The sequence below is a fragment of the Seriola dumerili genome, unplaced genomic scaffold (genome assembly GCF_002260705.1).
Source record: "Seriola dumerili isolate Sdu_G_001 unplaced genomic scaffold, Sdu_1.0 BDQW01000230.1, whole genome shotgun sequence".
NCBI classification, from domain to species: domain Eukaryota; kingdom Metazoa; phylum Chordata; class Actinopteri; order Carangiformes; family Carangidae; genus Seriola; species Seriola dumerili.
Genome location: NW_019174485.1, coordinates 1,879,530 through 1,897,709, shown reverse-complemented (window position 1 = coordinate 1,897,709; position 18,180 = coordinate 1,879,530). Strand labels below are relative to the sequence as shown.

At 42.0% G+C, this 18,180-nt stretch overlaps 3 protein-coding genes across 4 annotated transcripts; 2 read left to right on the top strand and 1 right to left on the bottom strand.

Moving 5' to 3' along the window:
• Positions 1-978: 978 nt before the first annotated feature.
• On the bottom strand, positions 979-9,202 carry slc26a11 (solute carrier family 26 member 11). 2 transcript variants are annotated; one of them, XM_022755538.1, is made up of 15 exons: positions 9,098-9,202; positions 7,791-8,039; positions 7,435-7,691; positions 6,872-7,064; positions 6,478-6,563; positions 5,599-5,815; positions 5,241-5,419; positions 5,018-5,090; positions 4,288-4,399; positions 4,092-4,147; positions 3,186-3,326; positions 2,971-3,098; positions 2,194-2,293; positions 1,973-2,106; positions 979-1,872 (listed from the first exon to the last, which is right to left on the bottom strand). In XM_022755538.1, exons 3-15 carry the CDS (start codon positions 7,636-7,638, stop codon positions 1,678-1,680), a joined length of 1,818 nt encoding a protein of 605 aa, XP_022611259.1. In that variant the 5' UTR covers positions 7,639-7,691; positions 7,791-8,039; positions 9,098-9,202; the 3' UTR covers positions 979-1,677. The 2 variants fall into 2 exon arrangements, with proteins under 2 accessions (XP_022611259.1, XP_022611260.1); XM_022755539.1 differs by lacking the exons at positions 7,791-8,039; positions 9,098-9,202 and having other exon boundaries at positions 7,435-7,739.
• Positions 9,203-9,313: 111 nt separating this feature from the next.
• sgsh (N-sulfoglucosamine sulfohydrolase) lies at positions 9,314-15,413 on the top strand. Its single transcript, XM_022755576.1, has 9 exons — positions 9,314-9,608; positions 10,893-11,053; positions 11,130-11,235; positions 11,323-11,699; positions 12,029-12,110; positions 12,221-12,424; positions 13,370-13,536; positions 13,654-13,871; positions 15,089-15,413. The coding sequence occupies exons 1-9, from the start codon at positions 9,521-9,523 to the stop codon at positions 15,270-15,272; spliced, it is 1,587 nt and encodes a 528-aa protein (XP_022611297.1). The 5' UTR covers positions 9,314-9,520; the 3' UTR covers positions 15,273-15,413.
• Positions 15,414-16,468: 1,055 nt separating this feature from the next.
• On the top strand, positions 16,469-17,925 carry npb (neuropeptide B). The gene is made up of 2 exons (XM_022755704.1): positions 16,469-16,807; positions 17,414-17,925. Exons 1-2 carry the CDS (start codon positions 16,544-16,546, stop codon positions 17,540-17,542), a joined length of 393 nt encoding a protein of 130 aa, XP_022611425.1. The 5' UTR covers positions 16,469-16,543; the 3' UTR covers positions 17,543-17,925.
• Positions 17,926-18,180: the final 255 nt, after the last annotated feature.

Genomic DNA, 18,180 nt, shown 5'->3' with positions numbered 1-18,180 from the left:
ATAAATCTATATATATATAGATAAGTATAAATCTAAGTATATATATATCTATAAATGGAGACGATTTCGTTCTGCAGCTACTCTCTCTGGAGGTTGGTGCCAAGCTAAGATGACTCCAAAGGCACAACGCAGAATGATCAGTAATGTATGAAAGAACCTCAGAGTAACAGCTTAATTAAATTTAAAATTAAAATGAATCATTGGAGCTGGTTGACATCTCTGTTCATGAGTCTACCATATCAAAATCATGGTGCATGGTTATGTGGAGCATGCACATGGCAGGACACTACGGTGGAAGCTCGCCAAAAAAACATTGCTGTGCCCCTGAAGTGAGCAGCTTGACACACTACAAGGCTACAGTTTTATGGAGTGATGAAACTAAGGTTGAATTGTTTGCACCAGCATGAAAACACCATCCCAAGGGTGAGGTACAATGGAGGGAGCATTATAATTTGGGGCTGATTTGCTGCCTCTGGACCTGGACAGCTTAACATAATCGAGGGAGAAATGATTTCCCAAGTTTATCAGGGTCTCTTACAGGATGATGTCAGGGTGGATGTCCATCTGCTGAAGCTCAGTGATGCGGCAGGACAATAACTCTGAACACTGAAGTAAATCTTACAACAAAATGGCTTCAAACAAAGAAATCCACCTGTTGGATGGGCCCAGTCAAAGCCCAGAGCTTAACCCAGCAGAGATGCTGTGGAATGAGCTGAAGAGAGCCACTGACATCAGACATCCTCACACTATGTCTGAGATGAAGCAGTTCTGTAGAAAGACTGGTCCAAAGTTCCTCCTGAAGGTTGTGCAGGTCTGATCTGCAGCTACAGGAAGTTCATGTTGGAGGTTATTGCAAAAGGTTCAACCAGTTATTAAATCCAAGGGTTCATATACTTCTTCAGTCCGCACTGCGAATGTCTAATGGGTGTGTTCAATAAAGACACAAACTATTATAAGTGTTTGTGTGTTATTGTTTACACTTGTGACTTCGATGAAGATCAGATCACATTTTTTTAACAATTAATGCTGAAAACCAGGTCGTCCCAAAGGGCTCACATACTTCCTCTTACCATTGTATCTTCTGTTCAAGTGTACAATTGTGCAACTTCACTGTAACACAAACATTTCTGCATGCATAGACGCATTCAAACACACGTGCATATACATGAAAGTGTAAACTTTTTATTCACTAAAAATCCTTTTATAAATGTGGTGATTTGGGTTTTTAATTTATTGAGTAAATCAATAAATTGATGACTAAATTGTTATTCTGTAAATTTGGATTTGGTCTCTGGCAGCTCAACTGTCACCTTCAGCCCTAACACATAACAGAGTGAATGCTCTGTTAGTAAAAATATATATTTCAGTATATTATTTCTCTCATTCCTTCATCATTCACACAAAATGCAAAATGTCCATCAAAAGCATATGAAACACAATATTAGACGTCTGGTCCCATGTTTTCATGTAGTGTTGTAATCTGGGAGATTGCACAGTAATTTCCAGTCTTCCAGGGAAGTCTGGCAGATACGAAGTTCAGTGCCATAATTTCTTAGGACAGGAAAAAAGGAGATATCACTTGGCCACTGCCAGTCGCCGTACACGTGACTGCTATTAATGGAGATAGTTTATCACCTTTTAACATCATAACAGCCCAATAATCCCAGTTCGGAAAGTTCACCGATCAGTGTTGTTGCTACGTTGCTTCTGTCCATCATCATCATCATCATCTTCTCGCCAGTCTGTGATTGGACAGTTTCTGTGTCGGTCATCGAGGCAGTTTCCTGACACCATCCGCAGCGCCGCCTCCACACTGTCTGCGTACCTGAGGCCCTCAAGATCGGCTGCCAGGAGAACCTCCAGAACAGAGGGCTGAAGGAGTGTGTGAGAAAAAAGAGAGAAGACAGAGAGAACATTGTATTTATTTTGATGCGCTGTTGTTAGAACTGAATTCTATAACAGATAATCGTACCTGCAATCTGCAAAAGACCAGTCGCACGTCTCGTAGTTCGAACTGCCTCAGCAAGTCCCTGAGCTCGCTGATCACTGTGTAATCTATGATGCTGACATGATGGCAGTCCAGTACCACTGACCGAGGAGGAGACGCTGAGGGGGAGAAGGGGGGAGATGGGTGAGTGAATAACAGGGAACACTGAAAGAGACGAGGTGGATGATTAGCAAACGAATCCTTACCCTGCAGAGCCTGGGTGTGTATGATGTGGCTGAGATACTCTGTGGCAGGAAAACTGAGTCCACTGCTCAACTCCATCACCAGCACACCGTGATCAGACACCTGCACTCGATAGGCACACATTGTTAGCACAGACACGTGGATTTCACTGTTGAAGTGCAAGGTGAAGTGAGACATTGTCCTGTGGAGTTAATGCAGAGCGGTGCCCCCATGTGGTCTGTAGAGGCTGTTGTTATTGCATTTAAACAGTCCCGCTCAGTAATTTGCAAAACACACTACCATACCATACTAAAAAGGGATACCTACAGTGGTATAAAACGTTCTAGAAAAATCTCAGTGGTTGAACAGTTGCTATTGTTTCAAATTTGGCAAATATCCTGATATTTCCCAACTCTTCCATCAATCAATGCAATGGGCGCATTGGCTTTTTTCCCCAACAACGTTCCAGCCTCAAAGAAGCAAGTTTAAACATTTACTGTTTTAATCACAGTCTACATGTAAAGCCAAACTAGGGACAAGAGTTGAAAATTAACAACAACTATAAACTCTCTGTGCAACATGTCAGTTTCATGCTTTGTTTAGAAACTATGTTAATTTGCATTTTCCCTATTAAATAAACTGACTGTACTTACATCCTGTGAAAATGCCTCAATAGCAAATGACTATTGTCTCTTTACAGACAACATCTTGTGCGCTGCCTGTGAAAAGGTTTAATATGTTTCACAGTTGAAGTGTCACACACTTGCTCACACACACTCCTGTATAGAATAACACAGTACCTTTATCTGGGGTCTGGCCATGTTGTAAAGCAGCAGGACTCCAGATACAGCTACACCTCCCATGATGCCATACTGCACCTGCCAGAAACTCATCAGGAACGTCACAGCAAACGGCAGCAGGTCCAGCTCTGTGGACGACACGAGCACCAGACTTCAATTAAACAGACTGATACAGGCGGGCAAACGCTGAAGTACAAAACTGAGCAAACACCTACTGCGTATCTTCCACATATTAGCCACGACACGGTAATCCACCATAGGAGCTACCGCACAGATGATAACAGCAGCCAGGGAAGCTTTGGGGATGTAGTAGAAGGCCGGCATGAGGAACGCCAGGGAAAGCAACACTATCACACCTGCAAAAACCCAGAGAGAGAGAGAGAGAGAGAGAGAGAGAGAAGAAACTAAGAAGCATGGACAAACTCAGCAGGAAGACAGAGAACGCAAAGTCACATAAATACGTACAATGTTACGATGATTTTAAATTGAAAAATAAATAAATGACTGCTGTCTTTGTGTTTTCATTGGTTAGAAGAGGCTGGTGACAGAAAACCCAGACACCATGAACTATGTGATGATTAACTGAACCAGAAAAGCAAGAAATTACAAATAAGAGACTACAGTGTAAGATGCCATCTAAAGGAATAGCACTTTATGTGATGATCACACAAAATCCTTCTGTGACTCCTCAATCATCGATGGGTGATGAGCCTACAGATGCAGTTTTATTATTTCTTCAGTTTCTTACATGAAGAGTACGTTGGTGGAGAGGGGGGTCGACAGTAAAGAAGATCAAATAAATATTAATCTTTTATTTTTTGTATGTATTCTCTATTTTTAATTTAAAAAAGTTATGTATAAATTGCCTAAGCTCACATGCTGGGCTGTCTCTGTTTAAGACGAATGTTGTCTTTGTTGTTTTGTAATCTGCCATGTCTGCTAAAGCCTGTGTATGATGTTTTCTTTACCACCTCTACCTCTGACCTCCATGACAACACTTAGGAGGTAGACAAGGAAAAAGGAGGCAAAGAAAGGATGGGGAGAAGTGGAGATGAAACATGATATCACAGACCACCACTAGAGGGTGTAGGAGACTGAAGACAGATAGTGTCAGGACTCACTGGTGATGATCCCTCCAGCTGGACTGCAAACGCCAGTCTGGGAGTTCACCGCTGTCCTGGACATGAAGAGAAAACATGACACTGTAAATATTTGACATCTGAGCTCGCTCTCTCTCTCTCTTCCTCTCTCTCTCTCTCTCTCTCTCTCTCTCACACACACACACACACACACACACACACACACACACACACAAACCTCCCAAAGCTGCCAGTGACAGGATAGGCTGACACAAAGGATCCCATGATGTTGGTCACACCAATTGCCAGCAGCTCCTGGTTGGCATTGATCCTGTAGTCGTTCTGGCTCGCTGAGGACAAACAGGAAATTAAAATCAGCCAAAAGTCTGATGAAAGACTCATTCTTTAGCTGCCTTCATTCTAGTGCTGGTGGATCGATGGAAAAGTACTTTTGCAATAAAACAGTAGAATGGCAAATTCTCCAATTCTAATAATAAGTTTGCATAAAATTATTTTGACCTTTTTTTAACTTGTTGAAGAAGGTGAAAAATTTACAACGTGCTAAAATGCTAAGGTATAATTTTTTTCCATGTTAGCATTCTAACATTGGCTAATAATTAATATACACAAAGTACAGTGGATGGGGCTGATGGGAATGCCATTAGTTTTACAGGTATTTAGTCATAAACCAAAGTATTGGACAAATTTGGGTTTTTGATCTGAGATAAAAAAAAACGTCCAGGCATCACCAAAGTGATTATAATTCTGCACCAAATTTCCAGGCAATGCACATAAGATATTTCACTCAAAATCACAACTGTCAGCTTCGTGGTGGCACAAGAGGAAACATCACGGGATCACCAAAGTCATTATTATTCATCCTCTGAGGACCATGAATGTCTGAATCAAATTTCATGGCAATCAATCCAATAGTTTTTGAGATATTTCAGTCTGGACCGAACACTTACCAAAAGCTTTCGCAATAGCGATGCTCTCCAACAGACCCATGAAGGGAATCACAGCAAGCCCTCCTCCAAAACCCTGCCCAAAAAAAACAGAGGGAGCAAGACTGAGTCAACTGTGTTTCTGGAGAACTGGAGACATTTTAGGAAGTGAAAGTTACAACTCAATCATTTTGCTGAAAAATTCACTGCCCTCATCCGATTACTGGCGCTTCCCTTTGCCCTTTACCTCTACAATCTCTCCAAAGGAGACCACAGTGCCGTTGGCGGCGGTGTCTGAGGTGGGTGGGGGCCTGAACGGTGGCAGGCCCTGGGAAATTTCTCCAGTGATTGTGAACACGTGATAACCGTAGGCATCCCAGGAAAATGCTATGAAGGAGGCGGCCACGACCACCAGAGCGTTACGCACTGACCAAGACGGACAGGAAAAGGACAAATAGAAAAAAAATGTAAGTTTCAGAAAAAAAAGTGGACCAGGCGTTATGTTATCCTTCGTTAAAGTGAAACACTGTCATTACTGTACATGTCATGCTTGTAGTGAGGACAGATGAATTCAAACACACACTCATAACCACACAGGTACTGACTGGTAGCAACAGCCCACACTAGTTTCCTGGCGAATCTGGAGGAGGGGGGCCCGTCGTCTGAGCCTAGACTCGTCTTCATGAACATCAACATGACCAGCAGGCCGAGACAAAGTAGACCCAGGACCACATCACCTATCCTGGCCTCTGGGATCTTGTAGAAGGTGTAGTAAACCTCCAGGAAGAACTGGTGGGGAATGCCTCGAAGTCCCAGAATATTCTACAGACAGAAACAACAGGAGTGCCATCAGCTAAAGCCATCGACGGTCAGAGCAGTGAACGCAGTGGGTGAACTAAAAGGGGTCTCTCTTTGCTTTATAGACAGAAACTACAAAATAGGTTAGCAAACCCAAATCAGTGAAAATACTCTTTTAATTATGTTTAATCCATTCCTATGTTTTTTTTTTCAAATGTTACATAATCTCCCAGTAAATACAAGAAATGGTTGACACAAAGCCAACCCTAAACTGGTTCCCTGTTGAAGCTCGATCTAACATCAACGTGCTGAAACTGTACACTGGTGTAAAATCTGAAAATATATCAGCTGTTTTTCTTTTTTTTCTTTTACATAAACACACAAAAAGACATTTTAAAGGGATGGAAATAACTATTATTTTCATTGTTGATTAAAGCGGCTATTTGTAAGTTTTCTCTGCTGTGGAACGTGGTTTCTTGCTGGGAGCAGGTGGTGGTGTCACTGTGTTGTAAGTTGTGATTTGATGTGAATACCTTATGAGAACAGACTTTTTATGTGTGTAGCTAAAAGAGGGAAGATAGACACTTTAAAGATACAGACATTTTCGACCCATAAAGGCAAAGAAGGCAACAATATTAAATCTACATGTGCATGTGCACGTGTGTGTGCATGCGTTTAACATTCACCTTGACCTGGCCAAAGCCGATTGTTACTGCAGCAGCACAAGTGAAGCCTTTTATTACAGGGAAAGAGATGAAGTCCAAGAGGAAGCCTGCAGAAGAAAAGCAAGGCAATTAATGATTTACAGAGCCATGGCCTTGGAACAAAAATGAAAGCATCCACCGATTTTAAAGAAATTGTGTGTGCTTAATCAAAGGAAGTTGTACATGTGGTGGCAGGAAGTGGCTTCCTGCACTTGCAAACTAGTATATAGTATAGTAAATAGTAAACACCGTTACACTGGGTTTTGATGCAAAATTCATCCTAAATTCAGGCCACGTCGAGTTTTGACTAAATTAAGAAAATCACCAAAACTGGTATCACAAGGTTCCCACATGACCTGAGCAGCTCTCCCCTCACCTAATCTCAGTAATGCCATTAAAGCCTGGATGAGTCCACAGAGGAGGCTGAGAAGCACAGCGCGGTGCGGCTGCCCCCCCACCACGGAGAAACACAGGAGGGACATGATGGCCGTGGGACCCAGCGTCACGTCCTTAGAGGTCCCCAGCAGGGTGTAGATGAAACCCCCCATGAAGGCAGAGTAGAGTCCGTACTGTGGAGAGAAGTGCTTTTAGATTAAAGGATGAATAAAGGTGCAACTAACGACTAAGTGATAAATGTTTAAAGTCCCCCTCCACTCAATATCACTGCACCAGGATGTTTAAGCTTCACTGTGCAGAATGATGTACGTGCAGTTTGTTTTCTGAGCTGTGCTCAGTTTAAACCTCAGTTTAAGACGTGTGTGTACAAGCAGGATTTATGACATCACAACTAGTTTGTAAGCCAGTTGTCGCCCACTGGGCAGTTTTACTGGAACAAGATAGTTTTAAGAACTTGATTAACTGAAAGAAACTGAATTGAATCTTGAATGAGAATTTAATCCAAAAGATGAACCTTCACAGACAAGACGAGCTGGGTCTCACCTGCACAGGAAGGCCAGCTACTTCAGCGTAAGCCAGCGCCTGCGGTACAGTCGTCAGCCCGACGGTGAGGCCTGCGAGCAGGTCCATCTGAAGCCACCTCAGCTTGTACCTGGGCAGCCAGGAGAGGATGGGCATCCAGGCCTTCAGGGTGCTGTAGGAGCAGCAGCCCCGGGCCGACACTCGTCTCAGCAGAGGCCGGTCCATCGTGTGGGCAAGGTTAGAGGTGGAGCAGGAGAACCTGGAGGGGAGAGGGATGGCTGAAGGGATGGAGAGACAGCTGTGAGTGTTCAAAGAAATGAAGCTGTATATGTAAATGTGTGCACGCGGAGGTTGATTACAGAATAAAAGCCACTTACATGAAATAATGAAGCTTTCTCCTCTGCTTTAAATGTCACTTATTGGCTTTTGGGAAATGTTGCTTGGTTTCTGTGGCTTTGGTTTTCCCTCCTGAGAGTCTTCTCTCACCACAGGGACAGCATTCAGGAAAACACAACATAGAAGTGCTATGTGCACATGCATGTGTCAGTTTGTCTGTGTGTTCTTCTGGACAAATACACAGCTCAGCGAAGGGAGCCGGCGCCATATCTTCAAATGCATGCTGTGATCTGTGTGTGACGGAAAAAACAACAACAAAAGTCAACTACCTGCGTGCTGCCAGGTCATATAGACAATAACCACATCTGTTTAGAAGTTTGTCTAGTATTTTAATAAGGTTTCCCTAACCTGAAGACAGGTATTTCATGTTTTTCTGTGACCTTTGACCTTAACAAGCTTTCAGAGCCTGATAATCATATGAGGATCATATGATAGGTCAGTGCTTTGCATACCTGTCTCTTGTTTTACAACAGCAGCAAATTTTTCTCCACAGTCACCTACAGGCCATAAAACTCCCTGACAAAGAAATATTCACACATATATTCATCTCTGTGTTATAATGTTCTTCTAGAAGCAGAGTGAAGTTTCTGGCACAACTTCACCTACTTCCAAGGTGCACGGAGAAAGGAAAAAGTCTAAAGCAACACTTTCTGTAAACAGAAAAACTTTATTAGACTGACACATTTCGGCTTACGGACTTGAACAGGGTCATCACGATCACGAGTGACATTTTATATTTTTTTTCTGTTTCATACTTACACTAGTTAAATGTTACTTGTGATGTGTTTTGTGATGACCCCGATGAAAGCCACAAGCCAAAACATGTTGGTCTAATAATGGTCTTCAGTTTACTGCAAGTGTTGCTGTAGCTTTGACCTCTTGATAATATTCTTCTAAAATTGACTGAGCAATAAGTTGATGCATTGACAAAGTGGAAGAACAAGAATAAGTTAATTAAAACAGTAACACGTGTGACTGGGATAGAATGAACAGAATAAAATAAATTAGGATAGTATAGAACAGAACCAATTGAAACTGAACAAAAATCACCAATACAATACATCAGAAAAACAATATAATAGAATAGAATAAAATAGAATAGAATAGAAAAACGACACAACTAGAGTAGAGCAGAACGGGAAAAAACAACACAATACAGTAGACTAAAACAGAGAAAAACAATAGAATATAATAGAACAGGAAAAAAAACACCAGAAAATAATAGAACAGATCAGAGCAGAATAGAAAGTAGAAAATCAACACAGTAGAAGAGGGCTGTCATTCTTACCGTATCTGTCTTCCTGTCTAACTCTATTATTCCTTGGCGGCTCTGCAGTGATTTTTCAGATCCTTTCTATTAAACTGCTTTTTCTTCCCTTTTTACTGAAACCACTTCCACTGTTGAGGCGCGAGCCCAGAGAGAGAGAGAGAGAGAGAGGTTCCTGTTTTCTCTTCTCACGTGACCTTCGTCATGTGACCAGAGGTTGTTTGCGGAAGTCGTGAGATAAGTTTACCTCCGTCGTTCACTGTTAAGCTGGTGGTAAAGAAGCTGGTGTACAACTCTACCAGACACTTCATGTACTCGTTGTGACGAGTAAATTTATTGTGAGTTAACGTGACAGTTTTGACTCACATTAAATGTTTCCAAGACTTTTTATATGCAGTACATGGGTAACAGATAAGAGAGGCGATCATAATCAACATCATCCTCATGATCATGCTGCTGGAGCTGTTTTGTCTCATTGTGACATCTTGTTGCACCGGGGAGGCAAAGAGGAGAAATGTCCTTCTAATAATTGGTGAGTGAGCTTTTCTGTCCACAGATTAAAACGTGACACGTATAAAGACTTTAAATAGAAGGGATGAAATAAACACACTGCTGTCAGTTTATTAGCTACAGCCAGCTGAAACTAATGCAGTCTAGTGCAACAGTAGTACATCCTCCCTTCATGAAAGTTATAATGCTCAGTTTGTGTCAAGCTCTCTCATATTATACTGAGTGGTATTTCTATTGTCCAACCCATTCATATCAGGGAGGGAAGGCTGAACAACAGAAACACACACTTCTCTGTCCAGTGCAAACTGCAGCCCCAAAATGACCATAAAGTTCAATCAACATGTCTTTAACACTGTTTCAACAAAAGATGAACATTATAACCTTCATGAAGGAGGATTTGTCACAGGACTGTTGTATTAGACTGCATTCGTTTTAGCTAGATGTTCCTAACAAACTGACAACTGACTCTAAGTGTCCATTATGGATGGATGGATTAAGTCTTAATACCTTAATACCAAATGATATATCCACAGCAATACATACAGTCTCCCTTTCAAATGGTTTATACAAACTTTGTGCAGAGGAAAAATCATATAAAAATCCAATATAGCTGTGGAGTAGTCCCCAATACAAGCAGAGCTGCTGAACAGATAGATAACAAAGTATAAACCGTATAACAAATTTATATCACTGACCCTGTTATCTATTATAAATACCAGCTGCTTGCTGTTTAGTTTCACTAATGTGAAGAGTTCTCTTCAGTCTTTATTCGTAAGATTATTACTATAAAATCAATCCTAAAACAAAGTCATCGGTTCCAGGATATTATAATTTGTGCTTTATTTATAATTATTTCAGTTATTATAGTAAAAAATTAAAGTTTGTTTGATTCTAAAACAGTTATTGCAACACTTATTTTTGTGAACTATGGAAACAGGTGTAATACCGGACATGAATATTTTCCTCTGAATTCATGATTGTTGTCAAAAGTATGTGGACATTCCCATCCACATGAACAGTACTTTTGGTCAGGGGATGGTTTTCATGGTTCAGTCCAGGACCAGTGGTTCCATTTAAGGGAAATCTTAACACTACAGGCCTGTACAGATCCCTGACCTTTAACCCCATCCAACACCTTTGGGATGAACCCATCATCAGTAGCTGACCTCCTGAGAAGAGCAGAGGCTGTACAGCAGCATATTGGTCCCCATGGCTTTGCAATGAGATGTTACAATCACATATGTTTGTAATGTCCACATACTTTTGGCACACATCATAAAGAGTCCCTGTGTTTTCCTTCCTCCAGCTGATGATGCAGGTTTTGAGACGGAGGTGTATAACAACTCTGTGGTCCACACCCCCCACCTGCGCTCTCTGGCCCAGCGCAGCCTGGTGTTCAGCAACGCCTTCACATCTGTCAGCAGCTGTTCCCCCAGCCGTTCCACCATCCTCACTGGCCTGCCGCAGGTAATACACACACATGGATACCTCTTGTTTGTTCATGAAGGCACAGTATTGAGGTGTGTTTGTCCTGTGTTTTCAGCATCAGAACGGCATGTACGGGCTTCATCAGGGGGTCCATCACTTTAACTCGTTTGACGGCGTACAAAGTTTGCCGCTGCTCCTCAGCCAGGCCAACGTACATACAGGTAAACAGTTTATCTCAAGTCTAGACACACACACACTCTGGCTTTTTTTTATCCCCTTTTCTCTTTTCTACTCTCTCATTCCTGCAGGTATAATTGGGAAGAAGCACGTCGGCCCTGGATCTGTATACCCTTTCGATTTTGCCTACACAGAGGAGAACAGCTCTGTCCTCCAGGTGGGGAGGAACATCACCCGCATCAAACTCCTGGTACGCAAGTTTTTCCAGACGCATAAAGAGGAAGCCATTGAGCGAAGGCAGAAGAAAGAAGAGAACAAAGGAGACAGCGATGATAAAAGAGATGAAGAGAGGCCGTTTTTCCTCTATGTTGCCTTCCATGACACCCATCGATGTGGGCATTCACAGCCCCAGTATGGGGCTTTCTGTGAGAAGTTTGGAAATGGTGAAATGGGGATGGGAAGAATACCTGACTGGACACCACAATATTACACACCAGAACAAGTAAAGGTCAGTGATATAACAATTGTATATACTGTAGATACATGTTCTACAAGAATGGTATCATCGGTTGCTCATGACGCACCATGAGGTATGAACGTGTAAATATCAACCAGAAAAAGAAACTTCAAACTGAGATTTTAAAGCAACACACGTGATCCATTCTTCTTCCTCTGCTTCTCCTCTTCTCTCAGCTAGAAATACATCATCACTGTTTCATATAAGTTCTAATTCAACCCTCCATCAGTATCAGTATCTAATGAGTGTGATTCCCATATATATTATCCATGAATAATAACACACGTTAATCTGGTCCGTCCTCATCTCACGTACTTCAGGTTCCTCCTTTCGTGCCGGACACACCTGCAGCACGAGCCGACTTAGCTGCGCAGTACACTACAGTTAGCAGGCTGGATCAGGGTGCGTAGCAACACCTACACATATAAACATATATATACAAATATAAAGTGAACAGTGAGAAGCAATTCTCCTAAAACACTCAGCTGTAATAGTGTAAATTTCCTCTGCAGGTATTGGATTAGTTCTTCAGGAGCTCAGGGATGCTGGTCACGAGAACGACACTCTGGTCATCTACAGCTCAGATAACGGCATCCCCTTCCCCAACGGCAGAACCAACCTGTATCGCTCCGGGACGGCAGAGCCCATGCTGGTGTCCTCTCCAGAGCACAGGGAACGATGGGGAGACACCAGCCAGGCCTACGTCAGCCTTCTAGGTAAGAAATGGATGAAAGCCAAGAAGCTGAGAATGGCTAATTTAATAAAAAGGAGCACAGTGCACGTAGCAGGATCCACTTTAGTGGCTCCCAACCTTTTTTTTTAGCTTGTGACTCCTTAAAATTAAGGAACATAGATTTCTAGCTGATCCCTTATCACAGGTTATTTCCTTAGTGAGTAATAAAGTAAGGATTTTCTTTTTTCAGGCTTTTCTAAAGGCTAAAGAGTTAAGTAATAAAAAAAAAAAAGAAAAAGTCTGAAATAACAAATATAATGTTGTGTAACTGAAATGTTTTTTTTGTCTGTCTTTAATCATCCTTGGTGTCTTCCTGCTCCCCAGTTATTTACCACTGGTTTTTTACACATGAACAACCAGGGAAGTCAGTGTGTTTATATTTACAAAGTGGCCACAAGAGGGAGACACAACAGTGACGCTTCAGCAACAGATCTCAGATAAAATAAACTGAAAATGATTCTCACAGTTGAACTAATAATGAAATCTAAATGTGAAAATATCAATTAAAACAGAAGAAAAAAGAGTAGAGGCAGTCATATGAATGCCTGCATTGGATAATTACAACTACTGACTATAATGTAATGTAACCATGGCAACTATTTAATATAACGTGATTGTGAACATCTAATATTTCACGTCAACATTAATATTTGCCACTGTCGTTTGAAAACCATGTATCTTTCAGCTGTTCATGAGCTTGCAGAAGTAGGAGAATTTCCTCAACCAATAAGGAAACACTTAGTCCTTAAATACACAGACATACATGGTTTTCATTGGACAGATGTGCCTCTGTGTTCACTATGAAATAGCAGAAACTAATTATGAGTCCATTATTTAAGATTCCAGGTGTGGTACTACTTTGTCTTATTTTCTCACTCTCTGTTCTTTCTTTCCCTTTCTCTTCTTCTCCCTCTCTTTTTTTTGGCAGACATCACTCCCACCATTCTGGACTGGTTCTCCGTTCCCTACCCGTCCTACAGCCTCCCCGGCAGCCCTGCCGCCCTGGTCCATCTCACCGGTCGCTCCTTACTGCCTGCTCTGGTCACTGAGCCCAGCCACTGGTACACCGTCTATGCCAGCCAGTCCCTGCACGAGGTCTGTGAGCGCCACGGCTTTCAAACAGGACGTCAGCGCCACGGACTGACAGAAACAGACTCTCATGAAGGAGTCAGACACTGGGCCTTGACTGCTGTAATGTCATTTTGATTTCAGGTGACCATGTACTACCCAACCCGCTCTGTCCACCAGGGGGCGTACCACCTTCTCCACAACCTACACTATCGCATGCCCTTCCCCATCGACCAGGACCTGTACGTGTCACCCACCTTCCAGGACCTGCTGAACCGCACCAGGCTGAGTCAGCCGACGCACTGGTTCAAAAGCCTGCAGCAGTATTACTACAGAGAGCGCTGGGAGCTGTACGACTCCAGGTCTGTTACAGCTGCTGTTAAAGCACATGTTGTTTCAGTGTTCATCGGGTTTTTGTCAGCTCAGGAGAAGGAAAACATTCACTGTGATGGTTCACAGATAAAACTTGTGAGTTTAGATCAAGCTGTGAAGAGAGAATTGGTTGCTTGCTTTTAATGCTAAAATGAGGAGCCAACTAATCAATTAGTTGACAGGGAGAAGACAGACCTTTGACAATTCTGATAATCAATTAAGTTTGTCAGGGAAATTGTGAAACATTCTTACAGCTTCTGTTTTATACCACTCTGAGTTTTGGACTGTTGGTTTTTGAAGGCATCGTCTGGGAAATTGCAATGGGCAATTTTCACTATTCACAGGCATTTTATACTAAATGACAACTGATCAATGAAAAGAAAAAAAAAAAAGCTGGCATATTTATGATAAAAGTCCTGCATTGCTCACTATGCGTGACTGTCATCTATTACAACGAGAGAGAATGAACATGTTGTCTGTGGTAAAGATGTGAAGAGCAATCAGGGATTCTTGGTCGTTCACCTCTGTGCTTCATCAGATTGTCCTGTTTTCTGTTTTACTGTACTAAAGATATATACTATCTTTAGTACTATATACTAAAGATAGGTATTGTGTTTAAATCATGAATTAGCTTTGAGAAACCGTACGCCTTGTAAATTTAATTTAAATTTTCAAATAATATTCATCACAGTGACACTTTGCTTCAAGTCTCCCTGTTTGTCATTTATAAGCAGTATCACTTCATAAATGGTTTATAATGGGACTGAACGATATGCCAAAAAAAATCAAATTGCGATTATTTTGGCAGATATTTCGATTACATTATAGTATGTTTCTAACATACTATAATGGAGATGTACACAGCCATGACACTTTCAAGTGCATTATTTGTAAGCAATTATAATTTTTCCTATGACGACATTTTATGAAGATATGAAGCTATATTGCTTAAAAAAAATATTTTATTAAAGTATTTTTATGATTACAACTGGGGTTTACTATATTGTCTTTCATGATTTGTTCATAAGGAGTTATATTTTTTAATTAATAAGGTCTGATAACGGCTTTCAACTATTTGTTTAGGGTAGTCCTTATAAATGGGTCAAAACAAGGTGCTATGACTTAGGGACCTAAGCCTTTTCAAAGTTTTGGCTTCAGCCCTGAATCTGTTTAAGCTGTTTTAATGTTAAATGCTTCACCAACACAGGACAGACCCGCTGGAAATGAGGAACCTGGTATCAGACCCATCCTACAGCGCCGTGCTGGAGAGCCTGAGGCAGAGTCTGCAGAAGTGGCAGTGGGAGACGGGAGACCCCTGGGTCTGTGGGCCAGACTATGTCCTGGAGGACAAACTAGAGCCACACTGCAGACCACTCTACAATGGACTCTGATGGACTCTAATGGTACTTTAACTCATCCTGATTGACATAATGTCCGCATACATGAACACATTCATCTTATGGAATAAATGATTGTTTATTAGTATTTATATTTTTTATATGTCAGTGCTGCTTTTAATGCTCAAAAATAAACTAGAGTTGGGTTTTCTTCATTCCTAACATTGTTTTCAGTGTAGTATCCTTTGACTTTATGTTTCTGGTTAATTTCATCATTCCAGTCAGTGGCCTTTCTTATCTGTGTCTGTACATTTAAGGGACATTTCCCCATAATCCAGACCCCGTCATAACCCTGTTTCATATAGGGGCAACATGGTTACACAATATTCAACCGTTTCTGTTATTATTTAATTGACCAAATGCAGATGCATCCGTCTCTGTCTTAATCGCCATCACTGTTGTTCTCTTCCTGATCTGCTGATTGCAGATGTGGTGGAGTTCATGACGCATGACCGGTGAGGTCGGTAAATCGATCAGGGAAAGGGTTTTTATTGATACAGGCCCGTTTTACCTCAGAGCTCCACTTTGAAGTGAGACTGATTCACAGTCCGTCCAAGCAGAAAGCTAATGAAACTTAACACAATTTGGATCAGTCGATTATTCACTCATGTTTATTGATCTGCTGTTTTTTTTTTTTTCCCCTAATCTGTCCATTTCCACTCGTGTCTTTTGAAGCCATGCACTGGTTCTGCTTTGTGTTGCGCGTTTTGTTGCATGCACTGTTGCATACAATGTTTTCAGACCTTCAGGAAATTTTGAATCTGTGAATCAGCTCATGTGAAGAAGAAGGACATTTTGCGTGTCACTAATTTGACAAACCATCTGAACATCTTTGAGTTTTGATCACTTACGTCAGAGTCTATCTTGGTCCACTGATGTTAATCCATTTCACTTTTACCTCTGCAAGCGTCAGAGGACTGACATCCCTATACGTCTACAACCCCCACACACACACACGCACGCACGCACGTACGCACACACGCATCCACCCACCCCTCCCATGTCGCCGCCAAACCATGAGAAACAGATCAATTCGGATTGGTCTTTTTCTTCTCCCGCATAAAGACGGATCATCATCCGCCCACCTCAATTTTGATTTGACGAATGTCCTGGGTCACGATAACATCGCTCAGTCCGCCTATATAAGCACCAGAAAGTTTCCCAAACAACCAACAAAACATCAAGTCGGCAGCCGACCAAGAGCAGACGAGAAAAGCGCCGTTTTCCTTTGCGTAAAATAAAAAAGTGCCAGGACGGTTCCAGACATGGAGAGGTCAGTCAGGTTTGCCGTGGTGTGCGTCGGAGTGTCTCTGCTTATATCCTGCCATCCAGTCGAAGCCTGGTACAAGCAGTCGACCGGCCCCAGTTACTATTCGGTGGGTCGCGCCTCCGGTTTGCTGTCCGGCATTAGGAGGTCGCCGTACGTCCGGAGGTCCGAGTCTGAAGAGACGCTGATGGACAGCGGGGAAACAGCAGGTAACAACGTGATGCCAGAGACTAACAGGCAGGTCTCCATCCTCAAAAGCATGGTAAGTACATTGAAGATACTGTTAACTTTATTCCTGTTTAAGGGGATTCAGCTTTTCTTCTTTCCAGAATGTGGATAAAATGAAGAGGCGCGTAAAATGTGCTCAGCAACACGAGCTACATTTATGGAGATGCTTGACTATTGAAAGTAAATAAACCTTAGACAGGGATTAGATTAGACTGCACTGTTTTACCCTTGCTTTTATAAAAAAGAAAAAAAAGAGACACAAACCATAGAGATCCAAATTGTCGCCTATAAGCTCGTGCGTAAAGGCGCAAACCAGTGAGCGCTGCAGATTAAAGCGCAGTAGCGTGAGAAGATGATTAAGTAAAGAAATGTTCTTGAAGTGTTAAAACGCCACAATAAAGGCAATAACGTAGGATTTATCTATGAGGGGCATTCGTGTTATTTTAGAAATAATCTGCTGTTCTAACTGTAAAACGTCTCAATAATTTGTCTTTTCGGCAGCGAGGTCAGAGTGAGGAGAGTAAGACCTACATTATATGAAAGTGGTAGAAAAGTGGAATAAAACCACTAAAAGCTCATTGAGCCGGATTTTTTTAGCTGTGAACCTTAACTCATCATCACTTACTCTCACCTCCTGCAGGCCATCTGCGTGAAGGACATCTCCCCAAACCTGAAGAGCTGCGAGCTGCTGCGGGACGGGACGGGCACCTTCCAGTGCAAGGCGGATGTCTTTCTTACCCTGGACTCCCTGGACTGCCTGTCCGCGTGAGTCCCGGCCGGACCGGCGGAGACAGTCCCCGTCCTCCACCGAGCCCCGGGAGCGCCTCTCTGGAGAACGGAAAACGAAAGGCAGGGATGAGTGTGTTGGGCTTCGGGGGTGATGGTGCAGAGGAGATCCCGATCATTACCGATGACGGACCGCTGCAGACTCTGAATGTTCTCTCTTATTTAAAAAAAAACAACAAAAAAAACACACACACATTGTTCAGTTTTGCTTTGGTTGCGTAGACAGGAGTATAAAAGAAAACAAAACAAAAAATCAGTGCGAGAGATGTTAGTTGAAACCATTTTCTCTCCAGATGACGCCACATCTGTACTGTTTACCCCTTGTTATGTACCCGCCTTTGCCAAAATGTATTAAATGTCCAGAAAGTTGACTGCAGAGCAGATTTCCTGTAAAGTACTTTTATTTATTTTATCTATTAAAATGAACAAACACTGGTAACTTGTTGTGTGACCTACATTTGTCTCTAAATATCCAGCTAGTGCGGGGTGAAAAAGGAAAAATAAGTGATGCGGTACTCTTACTTTTATCCTTTCACATGGTTGTCTTCAAAGAAACCACAGAACAAACTATAAAATTACAATCTGAGAATATTAGATTTAAACAGTAGAGATTCATCATGA

Bases quoted from the DNA above. Each gene is read 5' to 3' on its own strand.
- slc26a11 (XM_022755538.1), bottom strand. From the start codon at position 7,638: ATGGACCGGCCTCTGCTGAGACGAGTGTCGGCCCGGGGCTGCTGCTCC. The intron at 5,420-5,598 runs GTCAGTACCTGT...CGTCTTGGTCAG, and splicing joins AGTGTGGGCTGTTGCTACCA to TGCGTAACGCTCTGGTGGTC. The intron at 3,327-4,091 runs GTGAGTCCTGAC...GGGTTTTTGCAG, and splicing joins AGCTGGAGGGATCATCACCA to GTGTGATAGTGTTGCTTTCC.
- sgsh (XM_022755576.1), top strand. From the start codon at position 9,521: ATGATCATGCTGCTGGAGCTGTTTTGTCTCATTGTGACATCTTGTTGC. The intron at 11,054-11,129 runs GTAATACACACA...CTGTGTTTTCAG, and splicing joins TCCTCACTGGCCTGCCGCAG to CATCAGAACGGCATGTACGG. The intron at 13,872-15,088 runs GTCTGTTACAGC...TCACCAACACAG, and splicing joins TGGGAGCTGTACGACTCCAG to GACAGACCCGCTGGAAATGA.
- npb (XM_022755704.1), top strand. From the start codon at position 16,544: ATGGAGAGGTCAGTCAGGTTTGCCGTGGTGTGCGTCGGAGTGTCTCTG. The intron at 16,808-17,413 runs GTAAGTACATTG...CACCTCCTGCAG, and splicing joins TCTCCATCCTCAAAAGCATG to GCCATCTGCGTGAAGGACAT.